The sequence below is a fragment of the Cyprinus carpio genome, chromosome A13 (genome assembly GCF_018340385.1).
Source record: "Cyprinus carpio isolate SPL01 chromosome A13, ASM1834038v1, whole genome shotgun sequence".
NCBI lineage: Eukaryota > Metazoa > Chordata > Actinopteri > Cypriniformes > Cyprinidae > Cyprinus > Cyprinus carpio.
The window spans coordinates 27,013,161-27,033,946 of record NC_056584.1 but is presented as its reverse complement, the minus strand read 5'-3'; the positions used below and the strand labels follow the sequence as shown (position 1 = coordinate 27,033,946).

Below are 20,786 nucleotides of genomic sequence, written 5' to 3'. Positions count from 1 at the left end.
TGGCACCCTGCTCACAGTGCCAAAAACCACTGGTAAAATGGTTTTACTGACCAGGGGTACGTACTGGTCTCAATTGGCCTGCCAACTTCTCCTGACCGGAACCCCATAGAGAATCTGTGGGATATTGTGAATGAGGAAAGTTGAGGAGAGACGCAAGACCCAACACTCTGGATGAGCTTACAGGCGGCTAGCGAAACGCATCGTGGGGCCTCCATAACACCTCAGCAGGTGCCACAGGCTGATACGCCTCCATGCACGCCGCAGTTGACAGCAGTCATTTCTGCACAAAGAGATTCCCCCGACCAACGTTTGAGTGCATAACTGAACATAATTATTTGAAGGTTGACACTTTTTTTTGTATGTATTAGAAAACTTTTTCTTTTATTGGCTCGGATTGAAATATGGGCTAGAATTTTTTTGAGATAGGGAAAATTTTGGGGTTTTCATGACGCTGTATGCCAAAATCATACAGTATTTAAAACAATAATAAAGAACCTGAAATATTTCCGTTTGGTTGGGTGAATGAATCTAAAATATATGAAAGCTTGTAATTTAATTGCCTTCTATTACATTTATGGAACAATACTGAACCTTTTTCAAAATAATGCTAATTTTCTCGAGAAGGACCGTAATATTATATACTATACTCTCTACTATATATATGCATGCATGATATGTTAATTATGAGGCGCTAATAATAAGTAATAAATAAGGTAATATATTATTCTAATATGGGTATTATATTTATTTTATTGGCATATATAACAGTTATCTATATAAATTATAAAACACCATGACAAGGCAATTTTTAATTTATTATATTATATATATTTATTTATTACATTTTATATTGTCATCTCACACATGGATCGGCATTTTCTATAATGTCTAAATTCTACAAACCCGATTCCAAAAAAGTAGGGACACTGTACAAATTATGAATAAAAACAGAATGCAATGATGTGGAAATTTCAATATTTTATTCAGAATACAACATAGATGACATATCAAATGTTTAAACTGAGAAAAATGTATCATTTTAAGGGAAAAAAAGAAGTTGAATTTTTTAATTTCATGGCATCAAACAACATCTCCAAAAAGTTGGGACAAGGCCATGTTTACCACTGTGTGGCATCCCCTCTTCTTTATATAACAGTCTGCAAACGTCTGGGGACTGAGGAGACAAGTTTGCTCAAGTTTAGGAATAGTAATGGTGTCCCCATTCTTGTCTAATACAGGCTTCTAGTTGCTCAACTGTCTTAGGTCTTCTTTGTCGCCTCTTCCTCTTTATGATGCACCAAATGTTTTCTATGAGTGAAAGATCTGGACTGCAGACTGGCCATTTCAGTACCAGGATCCTTCTTCTACGCAGCCATGATGTTGTAATTGATGCAGTATGTGGGTCTGGCATTGTCATGTCGGAAAATGCAAGGTCTTCCCTGAAAGAGACGAAGTCTGGATGGGAGCATATGTTTGTTCTAGAATTGGATATACCTTTCAGCATTGATGGGTTGCCTTTCCAGATGTGTAAGCTTGCCCATGCCCCACGCACTCATGCAACCCCATACCATCAGAGATGCAGGCTTCTGAACTGAGTGCTGATAACAACTTGGGTTGTCCTTGTCCTCTTAAGTCTGGATGAAATGGCGTCCCAGTATTATTTTCCAAAAAGAACTTCAAATTTTGATTCGTCTGGACCACAGGACATTTTCCACTTTGCCACAGTCCATTTTAAATAAGCCTCGGCCAGGAGAAAACACACCTGCGCTTCTTGGATCATGTTTAGATATGGCTTTTTTTTGTGACCTATAGAGTTTTAGCCGGCAACGGCGAGTGGCACGGTGGATTGTGTTCACAGACAATGTTTTTCTGGAAGTATTCCTGAGCCCATGTTGTGATTTCCATTACAGTAGCATTCCTGTATGTGATGCAGTGCCGTCTAAGGGCCCGAAGATCACGGGCATCCAGTATGGTTTTTTGCTGGCCTTGACCCTTACGCACAGAGATTGTTCCAGATTCTCTGAATCCTTTGGATGATATTATGCGCTGTAGATGATGATAACTTCAAACTCTTTGCAATTTTTCTCTGAGAAACTCCTTTCTGATATTGCGCCACTATTTTGTGCCGCAGCATTGGGGGAATTGGGGATCCTCTGCCCATCTTGACTTCTGAGAGACGCTGCCACTCTGAGATGCTCTTTTTATACCCAATCATGTTGCCAGTTGACCTAATAAGTTGCAAATTGGTCCTCCAGCTGTTCCTTATATGTACATTTAACTTTTCCGGCCTCTTATTGCTACCTGTCCCAACTTTTTTGGAATGTGTAGCATTTGATATAAATGATTGTAAAACCATTAATTAGGTGGCGATATGCACTAAGCATGTAAACGACCATTGAACAAAAGAAGAAGAAAGAAACAGCATGGCACGCTTTTTCTTAGCGTCCGTTTCCATAGTGACTCGTCGATTCGCCGCTCTGTTGAGAATGTCTCGAGTCTTAACCAGGAACATACTATGAGTTGAATTAACTTACTCCTGGATGTGTTTTTGGAACCACTTACAGTACCTCGAGTAAGTAAGGTTTGGGGTTAAACAACCGAAAGTTCAGGGTATAGGTGACGGTAAGTTAACCGTGCTTTCTGGAGTACACTCCTGTTCTTCCTGCTCCCTGCTTGGGAGACTCATCAAGTGAACAATGTCTACCTGTTCTTCCGTCTATAAAGCTTAGGTTTTGTTGGTGTGGTGGTGGGGCTTGCTCCTGGTTGCTTTTGTTTTGATTTTGGTCTTTGTTTGTTTATTTTGAATTTTGCCATTACCTTAAATGTGGTTCTGTCTAATGCTTTGATTAATCATGTGTCTGACAGAAATTGTGTTTGGTTGTGTTTTCTTGTTTTATTTTTTTTTTTATATATGTAAATAATTTCTTTTGTTGCAACCAAACCAACCTGAGTATGTCATCCAATCATTTGTCACGGCTATGAGCCGGTCGTGACAATTTACAGAATTATAAATAAATATCATGAATATTTATAATATTAACAGAATTTATATATATATATATATATATAAAAATTCTGTTAATATTATAAATATTCACAGAAACTAGAAGTGGTAATATATTATAATAATTACATTTATTATAATTAATTTAAAAAACTAAATTCTAAAAGATTAAAGAACTTATTGTTTTTCAGGGTTTACACTTTAATACCTATGATACCTATTATATTATCTATCTTGTCATTATGATTCCAGGGTTTTTTAAATAATTTTTTTAAACAAGCTAATACCAATTTACCCAATTAAAATATTTTAAAGCTTGACACCACCTGAAAAGCTTATCATTTCTAATATTTCCATGACTTCTTAACATCTTATCAATTTCCATGACTTTTCCAGGTCTAGAAATAACACTTTTATAATTTTTTTTATGTATCTAGATTTTTCAATCCTGTTTTTTAAAGGAGTGGTTCATTGCATTTTCACTTTTTTAACGTTAGTTAGTGTGTAATGTTGCTATCTGAGCATAAACAATATATACAAAGTTATGAAGCTGAAAGTTCAATGCAAACAGAGATATTGTCTTTTAAAATTCTGGAAAAGACAGCAAAGGGGGCGAGGCCATGCTGTGCTGCTTTAGAGAAGAGGAAGAGAAAACTAGAGGTGCACCTAAAAATCTAGTCATATATGAATCGCGATTCTGTCTTCTAAGGATTCTAATAGGTTCAAAATCAATGTTCTAAAGCAGCGTTTCTTAATATTGTTCCACACGTCCCCCTTCTGTGCACACGCTCTGCATCTCTCTCTCGCTCTCTCTCTCTCTCTCTCTCTCTCATTCAGCTCAGCTCCAACAATGAACTGTTACAATTATACACTTATTTTCACATAGCTATGAGAAGCATTAAACATGGACGCGTGTGCAGTTGCCGTACTGTATTAAAGCTTTAATCAGGATAAAACAGTTTATTATAAATGAAGTCATTTATATTCATGCATCTTCTGTTCTTCAGGTCATGATGTGCCCGGCCCGATTAGACCGACACCCGATCCTAACGTCAATCCTTTGCCTCCTGGCAGTCACATCCTGTTCGCACAGAGCGGGAAGATTGAGTATATTCCTCTGGAAGGTCACAACCTGAAGAAGAACAAAGCCAGGACTGCACTACACCTCCCGGTAAAGATCGTTTACAATAATGCACAAAAGTGCAGCACATACTTGTGTTGGTTATGAATTGTTATGAAGTGTCTCAGGCTGAATCACTCACAAAATTGTGTTATGTTCTGTAGATTCATCCAGAGGTCTTTGCTCTGATTTTTTCCCTGCTGTTTTGAAGCTCTGGAATGCATTAATGCAGAGCCTGTTTAGTAATGTTAGTAATTACAGAGCACACAGAGTCACTGTGGTTCGTGTTCTGCTCATAGTTCGTCTCTCACGGTTAAATCGTGGATAACACCGAGCAAGAGAACTGCTTGGGGATTGCTGGGGAATTTTAGGATTGCTTAACTTTGTTTCTCTTGGAAATATTTGTGAGAGAAATTGTTTATCAGAGCCATATGCTGCCTCTGCTGATTACATAACTTCCATCAGCCTTTAACCCTAAGTATGTGAGGAGGTTCCTGAAGAAACACAGCAGAATATTTACAAAAGAAAATGATGTTAACACGCGGTTTCTGTTCGACTAAACTGCTACCTAAGTATAAAAATGTATGATTTTTTAATGTTTTTTAAAGAAGTAGCTTCTGCTCACCAGGGCTGCGTTTGCACGATGAATGTTTTTGATTAAAAATTGAGTAATTATTTTGATTTATTTTTGCTGTTTTATATTTGTTTTTATTGTGTTATTTTATTTTTTTCTGTGATTTGTTTCTGTGTTTTCAGCATCATTACTCCAGCCTGCAGTGTCACATGATCTTCAGAAATCATTCTAATATGCTGATTTGCTGCTCACGAAACATTTCTGATTATTATCAATGTTGAACACAGTTGTGCTGCTGTATATTTTTTGTGGAAACTGTGATACATTTTATTTTTCAGGATTCTTTGATGAACAGAAAGTTTTTTATTTCAAATCTTTTGTAACATTATAAATGTCTTTACTGTCACTTCTGATTTGATTCTTTCAAAATATTCTAGCCGACTCAAAATATTCTGGTAAATATTATGGATTCTCACTATTTCTGATTCTACTGCCAATTGATTGTGTTTAGCTAGGCATGCAGCATATACACATGGTTTATATTTTCATCTATGGACTCCTGAAATGGACTTTTAGGTATGTTGAGTGCAGTACTGTGGGAAATCATAAATCCGAATGAATCTTTTTCATCCCATCTGCTCTTATTTACTGCTCACATGCGAACATTTACTGTAATGACTAACATCAGTGAAGCTTATTAACCAAGGGAAAATTCAACCATGCGTTAGTAACAAAACTGGCCTGAGAGTCATTTGACTCGCTCAGATTCTGGATGTGTGGTTTCATGTCTTGTCTAGACAGCCAGTCACAGAAAGACAGATATGTGAATGCCTGAAGGCGGCTGTCATCATCATAAACAGTTCCATGCATGTTTGTGAGTCTTTTCTATGGTTTTTGCAGGAGAAAGTGGTGATTGGAATTGCTTTTGACTGTGTGGAGAAGATGGTGTATTGGACAGACATCAGCACACCTGCCATTAGCAAAGCTAGTCTACAAGGAGGAGAACCTGTCCACATTGTTAAATCAGGTAGTTTTAGTCAGTTTTAACCAATAGATCACCCAAAAAGACTCACTGCATCGTTCCATACTAATTCACCATCTTCTGTGGATCACAAAAGATCAGTTTTGATTGCAATGGATCTTAAGAAGTTGATTTTTGTTTCAGATCTCAGCAGTCCTGAAGGCATCGCTATTGACCATTTGGGCAGAAACGTGTTCTGGACAGACTCCATGAAGGACAGAATTGAAGTTTCCTCATTAGACGGATCGAAGCGCCGTGTCTTGATTAACACAGACCTGGTTAACCCAAGAGCCATCCTCACTGATCCCACCAATGGGTGCGTGACTAACTAGAAACAACCAGCGTCTAAAATTAACAACAAGTGATTTGACAAGTAAAGATAGTTGGACAGAAATGCAACATAATACATCTTTAATCAATAAGATTGATAAGAGTTAATAATGAAAATCTGACGATTGTAAGTGATGTGATTCATTAATAAAGGCTTTTTTACACATGCCAAATTTACACAACAAAGGTGGCACAGAAGCGCATCTGAAGTGGCATTTAAGTGTCTTTACACAGATTGTTTAATGCTGCTTAGTGGTGTGATTAATTAATTTAGAGGTGTTTTTACACAGATTGTTTAATGCTTAATCTGGCTGTTATGCAGCATTGCATTTTTACACTAAATTTTGAGCAGGCACTGAGCAGTCTTAACTCGGTTGTGTAAAGACACCTACAGATGAATTAAGGCTGCTCCGTGCTAGCTCAAAATTGTGTGTACAGACATAATGCTGCATAAAAGCCAGACTAAATTATGCCTGCTCTGAGCCTAGTATCATTATACAGTTGAAATTGCTGTCAATGCATTTATGCAGCCTCTGAGCAGCATTAAACAGTCTGTGTAAAGACATGTAAATTCCAGTTCAGAAGCGCTTCTGTGCAGCCTTTGCTGTGTAATGCCAACTTTACTCTTCAGAGGTGGCACAGAAGCGCTTCTGAAGTGGCATGTAAAGTATTTTTACACAGATCGATTAATGCTGTTCAGAGGTGGCATAAATGCATTGATACAACAATCACAACTATGTACTGTGATGCTAGGGGCTAAGGTGAGTCAGAGCAGGCATAATATAGTCTGGACTTTATGCTGCATTATGTATTTACACTGAGCAGGCACTGAGCAGCCTCAACTCGGCTATGTAAACATGCCTAATACATAAGTTAAGGCTGCTTTGTGGCAGCTCAAAATACATAATTCTGCATAAAAGCCTGACTAAATTATACCTGCGCTGTCCCTAGTATCACAATATTGCTGTGTAAATGCATTTATGCCACTTCTGAGCTGCATTTACTCATCGTGTAAAGACAAATAAATTCCAGTTTAGAAGCGCTTCTGTGCCACCTTTGCTGTGCAATGCCAAATTTACTCTGCAAATGTGGCACAGAAGTACTTCTGAATTGGCATTTATGTGTTTTTACAAAGACTGTTTAATGCTTCTCAGAGGTGGCATAAATGCATTTGTATACTGTGACAGAAGAGGTAAAAGTGGGTCAGAGCAGGCATAATCTAATCTGGCTTTAATGCTGCATTATGTCTTTACACTGAATTGCGAGCAGGCACTGTGCAGCCTTAATTAGGCTGTGTAAAGATTTATCACAAAAAATGTTATATTAAAAATAATGCAAAATACAGTTTCATTGCTGATATTCATGCATTTACTCATTTCACCTGCATTAGTTTTAGACAAAGATTACAGTTTCGTTTATATACTCGTATACAAAACCATGTTTATACCCGTCCTTGGGATTAAGAATTTGAGTGCTTCCCGAAGTACCTTTCATTTCTGCAGTGAGTTAGTTATTGCACAGTGTTTTGAAGGTCTGTTTCTCCCCCAGCTACATCTACTGGGCTGACTGGAACAGGGCCGCCCCCAAAATTGAGATGGCTTACATGGATGGCACAAACCGGAGAGTCCTGGCCAAGTATGATTTGGGCCTCCCCAACGGTTTAACTTACGACCCTCAGACGTCTCTGCTGTGCTGGGCGGATTCTGGTATGGCTCCAGTTCACCGAGAAACATTTACAAGTGCAATAATGTCACAGCTGTTTGGGGGGGAAAACAACTCATTGTTTAACTCATTAAAGCCACAAGCTCCATTAAACAATTGATTTAGTTGAAGCTTTAGTGTTAATGATGGTGTTTGGTGTTTCTGATGCAGGTACACATAAAGTGGAGTGCATGAATCCGCAGCAGGGCCGTCGGAGTCGGAGGCAGCTTATGGAGGGAATTCAGTATCCCTTCGGACTGACTACTGATGGAAAGAACCTCTACTATACGGACTGGACAAGGTGCTTTCACCTAAACAACATCACACTTTAATGAGAAGTTAAAGGATATTTATTGAGTGGCAGGTCCTTCAGATGTTTTGAAAGAAGCCTCCTCTGCTCACCAGGGCGGCATTTATTTGATCAAAAATACAGTAAAAATGTGAAATATTATTACAATTTAAAACAGCTGTTTTCAATGTGAGTATCTGTTAAAATATAATTTATTCCTGTGATCAAAGCTGAATTTTTAGCATCATTACTCCAGTCTTCAGTGTCACATGATCCTTCAGAAATCATTCTAATATGCTGATTTGCCGCTCAAGAAATATTTCTGATTATTATAAATCAAAATAGTAATCTTTTATAACATGATAAATGTTTTGAGATCACTTTAGATCAATTTAATGCATTCTTAAAGAATAAAAGTATTTAATTTCATACTGACTGCAGATTTTTGAATGGTAGTGTATTGTAACAGAATAATAGTTATAATAACTGCTGGGTCTGGATATTCACAGAAAATGCCAATTAACTTAGTTAATAAATTAATTAAGATTTCATCTGGTCTTGCTCGTGTTGTTTGGTAGTGGTTTAGGATGGGAAAGCAAGGTCAAGGTTCAGTCTAAACCTGTGAGCTCAGCAGCTCTCTGTTCTAAGGCCTTGATGTGTCTGTTTGCTAGCGTGGGTTTCCTCAACAGCAGCATGATTTGGCGCTTTAGCCCTGAATGTGTTTGCTATGCGGCGGTCAGGTCAAGAGGCCTGTTTAAAGGCTTGTGGCAGCTGTGTGTAATTTCACGGGCCATCTAGTGTCTCTCTCTGATCTTCTTACAGTCTTTTGCTCTCTGTTAGTGGAGAATCACAATGGAGCTGTTATAGCAATTAAAAATAATGAGCAGCACTCAGATAACCCAGGATGCACTACAATAATAAGAATTTGGGAGGAAAATATGCATAATGAAAATTATGCAAAAAATCTTAATAGTTCATATATATATATTAATGTGTGTGTGTGTGTGTGTGTTTTTAAGAAGTCTCTTCTGCTCACCAAGGTTGCATTTATTTAATCAAAAATACAGTAAAAAACGTAATATTGTGAAATATTATTACAATTTAAAATGAGTGTTTTTATTGTAATATGTAATTTATTCCTGTGATGCAAACCTGTAAATATTAATTATTATTTAGTCAATAAATAATAATGATAATATAACTAATACTTTTCTGCATCAAGTACGCATCACACTGATCAAAGTTGCCAGTGAAGATATTTATATTTATGTTACAAAAGATTTCTATCTCAAATAAATGCTGTTCTTTTGAACTTTCTATTCATCTGTGAATCCTGAAAAATAAAATCTATCACGGTTTCCACAAAAATATTATGCAGCACAACTGTTTTCAACATTGATAATAATCAGAAATGTTTCTTGAGCAGCAAATCAGCATATTAGAATGATTTCTGAAGATCATGTGACACTGAAGACTGGAGTAATGATGCTGAAAAAAATTACATTTTAGCATATTATTGTTAAATTTTAAATTTTCTATTTTAAATAGTAAAAATATTCTACAGTTTCTACTGTATTTAAAAAATAAATAAAAGCAGATTTGAATGAGCAGAAGACTTAATTTTTCAGACATGCATATGTATCACCTAGTGTTTTCCTGATGGTGTGTGTGTTTGTGTTTGTGTTTGTGTTGAGCAGGGGTGCAGTAGTTGTAGTCGATCGATATGCGAGGCGAGAGGTGGACCAGTTCCAGCCCCAGAAACGAACACGTCTGTACGGGATCACCACGGCACACGCTCACTGCCCGTCTGGTATGATTTCTCTCTCTCATGTGCTTCGGTTCTTATTCTTAAATTCTTCATAAATGATGGTAGTTTAACTTTTGTAAACAACTGGATCCCAGATCAAAAGTTCAAGCTATCATAATGCCTGAAACAAAACACATTTGTACCATTACTGCAGCTAATGTAAGATATTCACTGTTTCCCATCAGGTCAGAACTACTGCTCCAGCAATAACGGCGACTGCTCTCACTTATGTCTTGCGACACCTGCTGGGCGCTCGTGCAGGTGTCCAGATAACGCTGTGGGACTGCGCTGTGTGGAGCATGGCAGGTCCTTCTGAATGCTTCTGTTACACCGTGTCTTGTCTGAAAGATGCACTAAAGCCGCACTCACTATTTAAAGTTTTTAAATGCATCCGTGCCTTAAATATGGTCATGGTGTTTTAAAGAGCAATTAAATGTTAAAGAGGTCATTGTAAATATAGCTTCATATCTTTTCAAACTATTTTTTAGCAAAACTAACATTGTTACCCCAATACTGAGAGTATACTTTTTAAAAGATAAAGAAATGATACAATTGTGAAATAACCATTTGTGACATAAATTGACATCTTTTCAATAAAATCATATTTTGTTTATTTAGCCTTGCCTTTTTTTATATATTCTTATAGTGCTTCTTTTGTGCTTACTTAGACTCATGCTGTGATAAAGTCCTTGTGCACAGAAAATAATAACCACCAGAGCGCAGCAACAGCCTAAAAATCATCTGAAAATGTCTTTCTTCACTCCCTGAACAAACCATATGACTCTGTATAGGTCATTAATTTCTTCATAGCATTTTCAAAAATGTGTTATTATAATTATGATTATTATTATGTTTATTACTATTGTGTTATCAGGTGTTCTTGCCACTATCAAATACATATATTTCTGCAGATATTACTATAGTAACAGGAAATTTATTACTTTTTAATTAATGACAGAAATTATCAAATATGTTTTAAAAAACACAGAAATAAGAAATCAAATCAGTAAAACATTTACAAGTTTTCTTTAGAACAGTTTGCGACCTTTAAAAGTATATTTCAATTGTAAATGTAAAGTCAAATATATTTTTAAATGGAAAAATTTGATAAATACCTTTCATAATATTATACATTTATGTTTTACAGTATGGGGAAATTCAAATAATTAAAGGTAAAACTGAAAAATAATTTTCATAATGTTTAAGGAGTAAAAAAAAATAGATACAATAACACAGAATTGCATGCAAATTTACAGAAGAAAATAGGAATATGACTTGTATGTGCAATAAATATATGAATGAATGGGTACAAAAGAGCTGTGACGTCATGGAACAGTGGCTCAGATCTGATCAGAGATCCGTCTGAATAATTTCCTGTAGTGTGCTTTAAAAACAGCCCCACAAACATCCTCTTATTCCCACAATAAAGAGAAATGTGTGAATCTGACGAGACACAAAAAGAGACGCTCTGTGACTGGAGCTCCCCGTTGCCGCTGCGCAGTGGCGTCATCACGTCAGCCCCGCCCACAGCGGGAACAAGAACGTAAGCGCCTAAGGGACACAATTGGCGTCATCCAAATGACTGGCGAGAAGAAGCGTCCTCATAGGCCACTGATTTGAATGACAGTCTATCCAACCAATACCCGCTAAGGATTCTGTTTTGTGGGCGTTATTTCCTGTACTCTTTTGCATCTCATTTTTTTTTCTAAATTGCTTGTGTATATGTTAGAAGAAAGACCTGAGGCGAGGTACGTATACTGTAATTGCATTCAGACCTTGCGTTCAAATGTATAATATTGATAAGATGATTAAACATGTCTGGTTGGCATTCGTTCTACCTCATATTTGACAGAACTAATTCAGTGAGTGCTAGCCTAAGCTGTGCTGCGGGAGATTCTGCGTCTGCCGCTGCGTGAAATGATCCCGATTCACGCAAACATAAAGTCTCTGTCTGCAAATACTAACCATTTTTTTTAGTTAATGCAGTTTGGCTGGTTTTTCACGCTAATGTTGACGCCGAAGCTAATATAAGCCCCAACTTACAGCTACTGTCAGCTACTGTCAGCCAGACTGGAATAAACGGACTTAACTGTCATTTGTAGATCCAGCGCAGAGCCCAATTCGCGCCAGCCGTGAATTCAAAAATTCTAACGTTATTTCATCTCTAGGCAGTAACGGATTTAACGGACTTCGCGTCTTCTAATCCGGACGGACACGTAATGAAATGATGTGCGGTTCCCGCAGCTCGAATTTCACCGCTGGATTCTAGAGTTTAGGTCACTGCTGTGGATGAACCGGAGCCGGCGGCGGTCAGCTGGACATGGCCAGCTCACACCTGGCTGATCTGTCCCAGGCCTGGGACAACTACATGGACTGCCGCGCGCAGGGCGCAGATCTGCAGGTGAGCCGAGAGAGAGCTAGTTACTAAGTAGACGATGAGCAAACTTTGTACGTGGGTTTGTCAAAGATTTACTTGGAAGTCGGGAGGGAAACCTTAAATTTGAAAGCTAGACGAGCAGATAAACTGACGTTAGTTCTGTTTACAAGATCTAGATATGTCTGTGTATTTACTAGTGCTTTCTCTCGGTTACTAGACAAACAGATTTACCAGTTCTGATCTATTAGATGTAGATTTTCTAGGGTGTTCTGGCTTACTAGACATACAGATTTACTAGTACTGATTTACTAGATCTAGATCTGTAGATTTAGGGTGTTCTGGGTTACTAGACAAAATTAACTAGTTCTGAATTATAGTACTCAATCTGTATATTTACTAGGGCGTTCAGGGTTGCTATTAGACAAACAGATTAACTTGTTCTGGTTTAATAGATATAGAATTAATAGATATAAACTTTAGTAGTTCTGGTTTACTATTCTGAATTATAGTACTAATCAGGGCTACTATAGACAAACATATTACTAGTTGTTGTTTAATTGATATATTTATGCTTTCTTACTAGGGTGTTCAGGGCTACTAGGCTGCATTTACACTGCAGGTCTTGATGCCCAAATCCGATTTTCTGACTATATCCGATTTTTTTGACGACCCGCTTACATCATCTTTTAAAAGTGATCCTTATCCGATTTTTGCATTTACTTTCACTGCTGAAACTACCAAACGTAGACGTTCTGACCCGGAAAAGGAAGTAAAACAGCACGAAATACAATGGATGCAGATGCAAATAAAATTATACAGTGTTTTGCTTTCCACAATAATTTACAAAAGTCAACAAAAAAAATCAGCCTGCACTGTCTCTTCGCCCCAAAGACTTAAAAGACATGAAACCTCCGCATTGCTCCACTGTGTGTATCCTTCATCCTCCATCGCACCTATAATAAGTCATGTGATCTCGGTGGTGTCCACCTGAGTTGACGTCACTTTTTTAATGACATACGACTCGCATTTACTGGGGAATATCCGATTTGTCTGCTTACATGGCACACGCAAATGCACGTATCCGATTCATATCCGATTTATTACCACATATGAATGAGGCCTGAATCCGATCTGAGAAAATCGGAATCCATGCGTTTTTTTTCCTGCTTGCACGTTCACCGGTCATATCTGATCTGTGCCACATGAGAGGAAAAAATCAGAATTGGGTCACTTGAACCATGCAGTGTAAATGGGGCCTTAGACAAACAGATTAACTAGTTCTGATTTACTAGATCTAGATCTGTAGATTTAGGGTGCTCTGGGTTACTAGACAAAATTAACTAGTTCTGAATTACTAATGTAGATTTAAATTTGTATATTTACTAGGATGTTCAGGGTTACTATTAGACAAACAGATTAACTAGTTCTGGTTTACTAGATCTAGACAACTTTAGTAGTTCTGGTTTACTAGACCTAAATCTGCAGACTTACTAGGGTGTTCAGGGCTACTATTAGACAAACATATTAACTAGTTCTGGTTTACTAGATCTAGATCTGTAGATTTAGGGTGTTCTGGGTTACTAGAACAAACAGATTAACCAATTCTGGTTTACTAGGCCTAAATATGTAGATTTACTAGGGTGTTCAGGGTTACTATTAGACAAAAAGATTAACTAGTTCTGGTTTACTAGACCTAAATCTGCAGACTTACTAGGGTATTCTGGGTTATTAGACAAACAGATTAACTAGTACTGATTATCTAGATCTGTAGATTTAGGGTGCTCTGGGTTACTAGACAAAATTAACTAGTTCTGAATTACTAATGTAGATTTAAATTTGTATATTTACTAGGATGTTCAGGGCTACTATTAGACAAACAGATTAACTAGTTCTGATTCACTAGATCTTTTACTAGGATGTTCAGGGCTACTATTAGACAAACAGATGAACTAGTTCTGATTCACTAGATCTAGATTTAGTAGGGTGTGTGGGTTACTAGATAAATTTCCAGTTGAATCATGAGTTACAACCAACCCTCCCGGACTCCCATTTAAAGTAGCACTCTGATGGTATAGTGATTGCATGAGGTTATGATACCATGGTACTTAAATTTTTACCATGGTACTGCTGAATGATTGCCATGGATTTTCATGGTATTCAATAATAATTGAAAGAATTGTATGGTATAACCTAGGGTTGTACCGATAGACGATAGTATCGTGTATCCATGACAGCAGATGTCTTTGTCGATACTCAAGACGGTATCAGGCTCATTCTCCTATTAATGTATTCAATTACTTTTATTATTATTATTATTATTATCAAATTACCCCACTATTTTATTCAGCACCACACTTCACACACACACACACAAATGAGGAGTGCTGTATGACCAATGTATCCGTTTCACTCAATGTATAAACTTATATATATGTATATGTATATCAAATATATGAACTTAACTGTTTTAAATACTTTGAACATGTTTGTTTATGTCCAATATTTAGTGTTAAACTGTTGGTCTTTAAAATAAATCTACTTTTGATCTTCACTGTTGATTGATTTTGCAGACGTTTTAGACTGATAACTTCCGTGCGCTGAAGCAGCAAATTTGTTTTAGATTTTTAACTTCCGTGCGCTGAAGCAGCAAAATTTTCACATAATATAAAACTAGCTGTTACAATTATTTTTATATTTAACAATGTTTATCAGTATGTTTGAAAGTATATTATTTCGATTACTGGTGCTTCCATAGGCTAGCTGTCTCAAGCACACGTGGTTTTAAAACAACATACAGTTATGAAATAGCAGATGACAAGTACAGAGAGTCTCTCTTGCCCCACCCACCCATGCACGATAATATCTCACGGACCGATTAATCGATTATCAAAATAATCGTTAGTTGCAGCCCTAATAGCGATGACTGTTTTATCCGTATGGTGAATATTTACATCTGCAATTTAAGCTTTTTAAAATCATGCAGCAAGAAACAATTTGAAGAACACACAAATATATAAATATGTTGATAAATAAACCGAGATATCCTGCTAAAGCACTTTTTAATCATATTTGCTTTATGCGTCTCTGCTGAGAGCAGCTGTCATGGAGTGACAGCCAAGAATAGTTTGGATTGTGTAGTCTGATTCTGACTGTACTTTGCTAGGTTGGTGTGTGATGTGGAGTTAACTGTGAATTCATGTGTGATTTTATTTTTAGATGCATAAGCAAAGTGTCAGAAACATATTTGGTCAGATTTGACGGTTCAGTGCATTTAGGCCGAGGTCAGCCTGTGGCCATTTCGTCTAATTCATTTTGATGGACGGGTTGGTGGACGTTAATTCAATTTCACTGTGTGAGTGTTTGGCTCAAGCAGCTAAAACACATCCAGATTGGACTGTCAAAGCCCTTCTGGTTGTTTGGGTGGAGTGAATTAAAGGGTTAAAAGCCTGTCAACCCGGCTTAACTAGGTTTTGAGATTGAACTGTGACAGACTTTCCTCTTACTGAATCCTGAACTTGAACATGAGACACCTGAAGATGGGTCTCTGTGCTGAATGTACACTGCACAGAAGCGGCGTTCAGGCATCTGTGACACAGAGTGTTTAATGCTGCTCAGAGGTGGCTTCTGTGACACTTTTGTAATCTAAATTTAAACTAGTTTGAGGTTTAATGTGCGTCATTTCTGCAATCTATCACTACCATATAATATCTAGATAGAGTATAGGGCAACTCTATAGCCCCGCCCCAACAGTTTTGTGTGTTTATCACACTGTACACCACTGTAGAGGGTCTGCTTGTCTTCATATTTATGTAACCATGTGGGTATGTTTCTGTTCATGTGTTTGTGGCTGTGCGCTTCACATTTTCAGTTTCCTGCAATATGGTTACACCACGATGACAGCTGACGAGTGAGCGCTGTGTGAAGACTGTGTCTCCCTCCCCGTTGTGATACTGTTTTCATCCATTCAGCCAATTTCCTTTGAATTATTTACCGTCCCCCATCAGGTATACTGCTCATTAATGTTCGTGTGAAGAAGTTGATCTTATTCAGGTTACTGAAATGAAATAAACACTCTATAGTAAGTACAGGGTTTCCCATACATTTATTTATTTGTGGCGGCCCGCCACAATATCCACGTTGACTGACACAAATAACCACCGCCCCTGCCATCAGCTCCCACGTCTCACACACATAAGGGCACTATATTTTGCAACTTTCAGACCCTTTTAGCAACTTTTTTCCATAAAAGGTACATATTGACAAACCTAGCGACTTTTTTGGATAAACCTTAGATATGGTTCTGTTCAGATGGAAGATTTCTCCATTGTTGCCCCGCGAGCGCGAGGTCTGACTTCCCCAGCGCAGTGTCGTCTCTCTCGGCGTCTGTTCTGTGCAGTGAGCGGGAGAGAAGCACGCGTTCAGCCGGCCGTTCCGCAGCAGACTCATCAGTAAATGAGTATGAAAGGGTGTTTCCAAGCACCTGTCTCTTACTGACTGTCTGGGCTTATAAACATGAACATAGTTCGTCTGTTAATGTGCACAGTTTGTTACTCAGATGCAGGCAGTGCGCTGCATGAGGCAAAAAAAGTAATCTAGCCAAACCTACCGCATGTAGTCACTCTTTAGTGTAACAGTTAGAGGTATGTGGATTTTATCAGATGATGTCGCTCTTATAAATCAGGATTTAAGGAGTAAAGTGAGAGTGACTCCTGGATATTAATAAAATTAAAATGTATTTATATTTGTTTTATGTATGACAACAGAAAAAATGTGAACGGCTTTTTTGAGCATTCAGTTGTTTTCAGTATGTGAAAGTTCAGAGTAGAACAGATCCGAGGTGCTGAGCGCAAACCTGACGTCATGACGTCATAAATATGCTAATTAATGTGACATCATCTGCCGACACAAGTCTCACAAAATCCTGAGGGATACACTGAAGTATATGCGTAGATTTTTCTGTTTACAGATGACCCACTACATTTGCTTTTGCAGTATACAGCCAAAGCACACTACACTGGAAACTGTATCCCATAATGCAATGTGTTTGCCATTTCATTTTCAGTGTGATGTAAAATTTTGAGCCTTTGTAAGAGATGAAGATTAGTTTTAGAGTCAAAGCCCATTCAAATCAAGAATGATAACTATATTAGCAGTAATATGTACAATATAACGTTCTGTTTATTATAAAAGCATGCTGCAGTTTTGTCATTTGCCGCCTGAAATGCTCAAGTTCTTTAAAGACATATGGTTTTTGATTTGGCTGTCAAATGTTTATATTGTTCACGAACCAAAAAGGAATCATTCTGAAAGTAATTCCAGCGAAATTTTGATTTTATGTATTGTGATGGTTTCTGTTCTCATAGAATTAGAATGACTATGAGTTATAGCTATTATTGTTCTAACTAGCTATAACTTTATAATTATAATTTATAGTTATTGTCCTTGGTGTAAATGGTCCTTTATGTCTGAAAGTTCAGATTTGAGCCATGCTGAGCGTGCAGTGGAGATGATTGGTTAAACTGAATTCTGGAGAAAAAGTTCAGCCGTTATCTAGATGTGGTATACTAACCACACACTTCTCCTTTGCTCTATACAGACTGGTGTTTCATTGGAAGAGACTTTCAGCATGTCAGTATTGCTTTAAATCAGTTGAGGTTTGCGTGAGATGTTTTTAGATTTGATCAGGGGGATGTTGTTCGCTGACAGGATGCTTGCTACTCTCGCTTCTTTCTGTATTATTGTCTGTATGAGTAGCGATTCGTTCGTACACCTGAGGAGAGAGTTTTTATTTCCCACAAGATTTGTTCTATGATCACATCAATCGACTGTGGGTAAGTTAGTCATTTAAAATGTTTGTTTCAGTCTCATTTGTAGTGGTTTAAAGGTTTCGTGAGGTCGTCTGATGTTAATGTGAAGAGTCCTGATGAAGTAGCAGTTTTGATTTCTTGAGATCGTTGAAATAAATTTAATTGACGTAATAATATTTGGAGAAAAAAAAAAGTATGAGGCTTTATTGAATATTATGTTAGACAAATATATATTATAAAAATGACTAAATTGTTAATGTTTTATGAATTCAATGGCTTAGATATTCTTGATTATTAAAATTTTATTTAACCATTAAAATGAAAAAGAAAAAAAAAATACCAATTTCATAGGGCATTACATGTACTCACCCTCGTTGTTGCAAACAGTGATTTTAGGACACACAGAATGTTAGGCTGGGTTTTGATCCAGATTGGAGCTACTGGCTGGAGATTAGAGGGATAATATGATATTCTGTCCAGCCAATACTTCAGATCTTTACTTGGGTAAACTGTCCTGTGGTTCATTTAGTGTCACATGTCCTGTAGTGTGCAATGAAACTCCACCAGCATCTCAGTTCATCAGAGTTAATTAGAAACATGGGTTTTTAATATTTGCATCAACTGATCAATCTCATCAGATCTTTCTCTGAAAAACCACCAGTCAGACATTTCACACACCAAAAATGATTTATGTTCTGACTTGTAAGAAAACCAATTTGGTGTGTCCGAACTTTTGATGCATCTGTATTATTTTGCTCAGGATGTTTAAATCAACATCTGCAGTGCTAAATATAGAAGTTCATCCTTAAATCTGCCACAGACGTTTAAGCAAATGTTTGGTTACACATCCTGTGTTTCTGCTTTTGTGAACTCTAGTGTGAGCTCTATACTATCCACTTACCTCCAGATTGCACGTTTTGCTTAGTAGAATAGTTAATTGACTCAGCTCTGCATAATTCATCTCTCTCAATTTCTCTCTGCTGAGTCACGTTTCTACCAATGGCTGTGATGTGATAGATGCTTTTTTTCAACTAGAGGTTGCTCCGACTCATTTTAACTGGTCAACTAGTTGTTCAGAAAAGTCCTTTGCTTGTTCTTGGTTTCATTTCTTTAAATGACTTCAGATTTTGTGTGTGTATATGCTGTTACTAACTCAGTTTATACACCAAATTAACTTACTTTTGAATATTTTTGAACACAAATCCGCTGTATTTTCATGCATAATTCAAAATACGAGTCACTATACCAAAGTGATGTCACTGAGACGCAGTTTGTGGTCAGAAGAAGTGATTGTGATACAGATTTTACCACCATACTGTGTGTACTGTACCATCATACTGCACAGCCCTCATATGAACTCACCTGTTTGTTTTTGGTAGGATCTCTATGGTATTCATTCTCACTTCTGCAGTTCTTAATCCTGGTTCCTGGAGGAATGTGGAACTCAAATCTCCTCATGATTTTCATCATAAAAGCAAAGGCCAAATTAGATCAGTCACAGACAGTTATGACCGGAAAAACGTTACATAACGGTCATCCTCTGTAAGAACGGGGTCATATGGCAGAAGCGCTTCTCATAGCTGTCCCCATCACGGGGCACAAATCAGCTGGATTTACAAATTTATTGACCTTATGAAGTAGGTTTAGGCAATTTAGGCAACTTTACAGATCACTTAATATAAGGGGTGCATAGCCAATTAATTTAATTTTATTTATTCAATTGCAAGTTTTGCATTCCAACGATTATTAAAATGAGATAATCAACATTAAGCAATTTAAACAGTTATTTTTGATCTAATTTATTTTGTATTTTAAATTATTTATTTAAAAAAGTAAGCATATAATTATACATTAATTTTATATTATATATTTTATTAGTTTTTCAGTTGAGCTAAAGTTCAAGGAAATCAACAAAAAAAAAGACGATTTGTTTTAGAAATAACTTTTCCAAAGTCAGTGAATAATCCTGGTAAATAATCGTGATCGCAATATTGACCAAAGTCATGATTAGGATTTTTGTCATAATCGTGCAGCCCTATAGAATATACTTAATTTTAGGGCAAAAATATGATGTTTAAATTTCTTTGAAACTCTGTTTTACTGTACATGCGAACTAAGGGTTGAATTGGTTTCTGCACGCTGCACATGCTGTTGACTGTTAACTTTTCTTTTAATGTTTAATATTAATTTACAAAAGACTACAAGCAAAAACAAGATCTGCTTTTTGCAATAGCAGAAGGAAAATGACACTTCTGCAAACCCACTGTACTTACACTGCGAGTGACTTAAGTTAACAGTGTCAACACTAACATGTGTGACTTCCTGCACAGCATGCGTGTCTGAGCTATGTGTTACAGTGTTTCCCATAGACTTACACTCTATTTGTGGCGGCAAATATATGCAAATTTATTCTCTGCCAGCCAGAAGTCCCTGTGTCCACCAAAGTGTTTTCCCCCGTGGCTAGCGTATTTTTTCAGTTGTTCTCAATGGGAGCGCCACGTTTTTTAAAATGCCAGGAGCGTGCCGAGCACTGAGCGTCTTTTTCGCGCTGATCGCTGAGCGTTTTTTTTTTTTTTCGCCGAGAGTTGATTTTTTTTTAGGTTTTGATTTTTTTCTGGGCTCTTAGCTGTCACTTTCTAGTCAGATAACCAATCAGAGTGCAGAAGGGGCGGGGCAAATACTCCTTGAACCGGCTTCCATCCAACTTCAGCACTTGGACCAAACGATACTGACCGAGCTGTTTTAGTGCGCCCAAA

The 20,786-nt window shown here is 37.2% G+C and overlaps 2 protein-coding genes across 3 annotated transcripts in view; both read left to right on the top strand.

Annotated features, from left to right (window-relative positions):
• Positions 1 to 10,459, top strand: part of LOC109087167 (nidogen-1-like) — a 30,966-nt gene extending 20,507 nt beyond the window's left edge. For both annotated transcript variants that reach the window (XM_042769543.1, XM_042769544.1), the window contains 7 exons: positions 4,012 to 4,175; positions 5,599 to 5,725; positions 5,864 to 6,035; positions 7,598 to 7,755; positions 7,922 to 8,051; positions 9,737 to 9,849; positions 10,032 to 10,459. In XM_042769543.1, coding sequence (XP_042625477.1) covers positions 4,012 to 4,175; positions 5,599 to 5,725; positions 5,864 to 6,035; positions 7,598 to 7,755; positions 7,922 to 8,051; positions 9,737 to 9,849; positions 10,032 to 10,162 — 995 coding nt within the window. In that variant the 3' untranslated portion in view covers positions 10,163 to 10,459. The remainder of the gene's footprint in view (positions 1 to 4,011; positions 4,176 to 5,598; positions 5,726 to 5,863; positions 6,036 to 7,597; positions 7,756 to 7,921; positions 8,052 to 9,736; positions 9,850 to 10,031) is intronic.
• Positions 10,460 to 11,478: 1,019 nt separating this feature from the next.
• Positions 11,479 to 20,786, top strand: part of LOC109112143 (lysosomal-trafficking regulator-like) — an 80,280-nt gene continuing 70,972 nt past the window's right edge. Inside the window, 2 exon segments of the mRNA XM_042769542.1 lie at positions 11,479 to 11,594; positions 12,015 to 12,247. Of these exon segments, the coding sequence (XP_042625476.1) occupies positions 12,167 to 12,247 (81 nt within the window). The 5' untranslated portion in view covers positions 11,479 to 11,594; positions 12,015 to 12,166.